The sequence below is a fragment of the Watersipora subatra genome, chromosome 10 (assembly GCF_963576615.1).
Source record: "Watersipora subatra chromosome 10, tzWatSuba1.1, whole genome shotgun sequence".
Taxonomy (NCBI): Eukaryota; Metazoa; Bryozoa; class Gymnolaemata; order Cheilostomatida; family Watersiporidae; genus Watersipora; species Watersipora subatra.
The window spans coordinates 24615321-24619721 of record NC_088717.1 but is presented as its reverse complement, the minus strand read 5'-3'; the positions used below and the strand labels follow the sequence as shown (position 1 = coordinate 24619721).

Genomic DNA, 4401 nt, shown 5'->3' with positions numbered 1-4401 from the left:
GCGAGAATTTCGTGAGCAAGGATTTATGCTCACTTTTAAAGTACAAAGACAGATCTATCATTTGCATGGATTGCTTTTGCCGGCTGAAAACGAAAGTAACAAATTTGTGCAAAATCTTTTTATGGGCAATTCTGATGATGAAGTGAATCAAAGATGTCAACATATCTCAGATGTCAAGCGTAGCATTGTCCAGGATTTGCAAGACTTTTTTCACCGCTACAACAACTACGTTCAAGAATTTGAAACATCTTCGAAAAATCTAACAGATGACAGTTTGAAAATTGTAATTCACGCAAATAGGCGACCATCTGGAGAGCATGAACAAAGATATAATGCACCCAAATTAGATGAACCGGCGATTGTTATTGTAGGGCAGGACTTTGATAAGAGAGGTATCGTGTTGCACTAGCGACAATCAGGACTGACAAGAGTTTCTGAAACGCATATATCCCATGATGCGCTACCGCACCCAATCGTATACTGGCAAGGACAAGATGGATATCATCTTACAATTAGGCAGATGGACTCAAACACAGGTACTGAAGTTCAAAGGAAGACAGTATATGCCATGGATTTTTATGCTTTTAGGATAATGGTACGAAACACAGAATCAAACCAAATACACAGATGCAAATACCTGCTCCATCAATTTCTGACAGACATGTACGCAAAAATTGAAAGAGAAATTTTGCATAGATCCCTTTTGCCGGCTGAAAACGAAAGCAATAAGTTTTTTACAAATTTTTCCATACTAGACATAACCAAAGAAGACTTAGAGCTGACAGTTATATTCACCTAAGAGATGCTATGCTAAATGATGACGCAAAGAACATTGGCCAATTAGTCATTCTTCCTTTACTGGTAGCCCTCGATACATGCATGAGTATGTCCAGGATGCTATGACATATGTCAGACAACATGGAAGGCCAGATCTATCTATAACATTAACATGCAATCCAAAATAAACAGATATAAAAGAAGCTCTCATAGATGGACAAGCAGCTCATGACAGACATGATATTGTAGCTAGAGTGTTTGGGCTAAAAGTGAAACTACTGCTCAACTTGCTAACAAAGAGAAAAGGATTTTGATGATGCTCAATGTTTCCTTTATTCAATTGAATGGCAAAAATTAGGTCTGCCTCATTGTCATCTTCTTCTATGGCTAGTAGAAAACATACACTCAATTCAGGTCGACTCAATAATATCTGCAAAAATTCCGGATAAAGAAGAAGACCCAACTCTGTACAGAATCGTTACCAAGCAAATGATACATGAACCATGTGGCAACCTCAATCGTTTTTCTTCCCGAATGAAAGATGGAAAATGCACCAAACAATACCCGTGAGCACTTATTCATGACACTGACTGCTGTTGATGGATATTCACAATATAGAAGACAAATGCCAGGGATGGGAGGACATTTTGCAAGAATTCAACACGGTGGCACAAAAACAGAAATCGACAACAGATGGATTGTGCCATACTGCCCTCATTCGATTAAACCCATAAAATACATTTGCAAATACATTCACAAAGGTAGTGATCAAGCAGCTTTTGTTATAGAAAACAACAAGGACGAAGTTACTACTTTTCAAACTGGTAGATATATTTCCAGCAATGAGGTTGTTTGGAGAGTTTTAGGTTTGCCGATTCATCAGAAACATCCTGCAGTAACACACTTTAGCGTACATCGTAAAAATGGACAGCGAGTATACTTCAATGAGGACAACATCGAACAACGCGCACAGGAACTACCAAGGACTACTTTAACAGAATTTTTTAAAGCATGCCAAAATGATGAGTTTGCTCCAACTCCACTAAACCATCAAATGCCTACTTACTACACATGAACAACACAAAAAAGTGGAAATCTAGAAAACAAGGGAAGGCGGTTGAAAACTGGCCTCACATACGTGCATCAGATGCGCTGGGAAGAGTATATACCATTCATCCAACAAACGTAGAGTGTTTTCACTTGCGCATTTTATTACACAAAGTAAGGGGACCTACTTCACTTTAACAGCTTCGAACTGTCGACGGAATCATTTGCTCAACATTTAAGGAGGCATGGCTCAAACGAGGATTATTAGAAGATGACAGACAGTGGCACAACACTCTTCGGGAAGCTTCCATTTCAGATTCACTTTCTCGGTTGCATAATCTGTTTGCTGTTATTCTTATTAGCTGCAATCCGTCTAATCCTAAACAATTATGGCTAGATCAAAGAGAAAGCATGAGTGAAGATGTACGCAGACAATTGAATCAAGTTCAACCGCAGATCTCTTTAGATTTTACAGCCGAAATTTTCAACAAAGCTTTGATTTTGTTAGAAGACAAAGTCATTAACATTTCTGGTAAGAGACTAAAGCAACTCGGATTCACATCGCTATGCAGAGATTTAGATCTGCTTCCACAGACAGAATTTTTATGAGAAACTGACAATGACAGTGCAAATTTAGATACATTTGTTAGCGGCACAGAACCAAACCTTACATTTGATCAGATTTTAGTTTATGGAAAAGTTATAAAAGCTGTAGATGATGAGCGTGAAGTGATATTTTTCTTGGACACTCTCAGTAAAACTGGTAAAACTTTCTTATTCCATCTTTCGTTTGCTAAAATCAGGTCTGACCAATGTTCTCATTCCATCTGACATCTTATTCCATGTTTAAATTGCCATCGAATATAGGACGCCTCAAGGCTCCTGTTTGCAACATCTGCAAAGGTACTAAATTTGCTCAATTACTACAGACCACGAACTTCATTGTTTGGGACGAATGCACAATGGCACATAAAGCAACATTGGAAGCTCTGGATCGCACACTTAAAGACCTTTATAACAGTGACAAGCTTATGGGTGGTGTATGTGTATTTCTTGCTGGCAATTTTCGTCATACCCTACCGGTCATACCTAGAGAAACTCCAGCAGATTAACTCAAAGCTTGCTCCAAGGTTTCTTATATATGGCATTGTGTAAAGTTTGTAAACTAACGACAAATACGAGAAGGCATCTGCGAGGAGATGACGCTTCGGGGGAGTTTTCTGCACAACTTATAAATATCGGTGATAAAATGCTACCAGTTAACAATGGGCTAACCTCTTTTTCTGAAAATTGCAGATTTATTATAGACACAGAAGACAATTTGCTACAAAAAAAGTGTACCCCAATATTCACGGAAACTATTTTCAGCACCAATGGCTGAAAGAAAGGGTAATTCTGGCCCCTAAAAATGACACTGTTGACCACATCAATCAACTACTTCTTGAAAACATTCCTGGAATTACGACTTCATTTTTTAGCATAGACTGTGTTGTTGAAGAGAATGGCTCTGTCAATTATCCTACAGAATTCTTAAACTCTTTACCGCCTGCCAGTATGCCTCCTCAGAATCTTCAACTACGCTTTGGTTCCCCAGTTATGCTTCTTTGAAATTTGGATTTCCCTAAACTTTGTAATGGAACAAGATTGATCATTGAAAATCTATCACCAAATCTTATTTATGCTACAGTGCTTACCAAAGCTGCGATGGGTGAAAAGGTTTTATCCCTAGAATACCACTAATTCCGAAAAATGTGCCGTTTCAATTTAAACGTATTCAATTTCCTATTCGACTGTCATTTGCTTTGACTATCAACAAATCTCAAGGTTAAACACTCAAAACTGACAGTATTCACCTACTAACACCTTGCTTTTCACATGGACAGTTGTATGTTGCGCTATCCCGTGTAGGCAGTAAAAATGGCCTATACATTCTCTTGCCATTTGGTCAGACAAAAAACATTGTTTACCCTCAAGCGCTTCAGTGATACACTAGCGGTATGCTCAGCAAATTTTTAAGAATATCTTCTGCAGCAATAGTAACCTTTCATTGTTATTATTCATTATCTTTTGGTTTTTTCATTTGTATATCATATTTTTATCAATTCATATTTTTCGCAGTCATTGTAGTAGAACAGACTACATTTAACCAATACTTGCTAATTATTTCACATTTAAACACCTTTACTGGTGTCTTATTTTTTCTGTAATTTTTTGGATTGATACAAACTGCCTTGCTCATGAAATGTTTTTGAGAATTTATATTCTCATTGTCATGTAATAAACTTTGTGTACAACAATAAAATTCTTGAGATATTAAATACTGTATACATGTTCGGTGGTTTATATGCATACTGGGGAACCCGCCGCCTTAAAAAATTGATAGTGTGCCAATTGTCTACCTCCTGGGTAGTGTGGAATGACATGTCCAAACATTAAAAAATTTTATTTCCTGAGCAACGGCGGGTAGTACAGCTAGTCTATATATAAATCTCAAAGTTTGTCATCTGTATGTATGTGTGCTCGTGCATGTGCATGCATAGTTTGGTATGTCCAGCTATAGCCTTTAAAATCTTTTAT

At 37.5% G+C, this 4401-nt stretch overlaps 1 protein-coding gene across 1 annotated transcript; it reads left to right on the top strand.

Annotated features, from left to right (window-relative positions):
* Positions 1-455: 455 nt before the first annotated feature.
* Positions 456-3432, top strand: LOC137406908 (uncharacterized). The gene is made up of 3 exons (XM_068093509.1): positions 456-536; positions 2065-2247; positions 3193-3432. Exons 1-3 carry the CDS (start codon positions 456-458, stop codon positions 3430-3432), a joined length of 504 nt encoding a protein of 167 aa, XP_067949610.1.
* The last annotated feature ends 969 nt before the right edge of the window (positions 3433-4401 follow it).

Excerpts from the sequence above, each read along its gene's own strand:
- LOC137406908 (XM_068093509.1), top strand. The coding sequence starts at position 456 with ATGCGCTACCGCACCCAATCGTATACTGGCAAGGACAAGATGGATATC. Across the intron at positions 537-2,064 it reads GCAGATGGACTCAAACACAG|GAGGCATGGCTCAAACGAGG; the intron begins GTACTGAAGTTC and ends TCAACATTTAAG. Across the intron at positions 2,248-3,192 it reads GAGAAAGCATGAGTGAAGAT|CACCAATGGCTGAAAGAAAG; the intron begins GTACGCAGACAA and ends AACTATTTTCAG.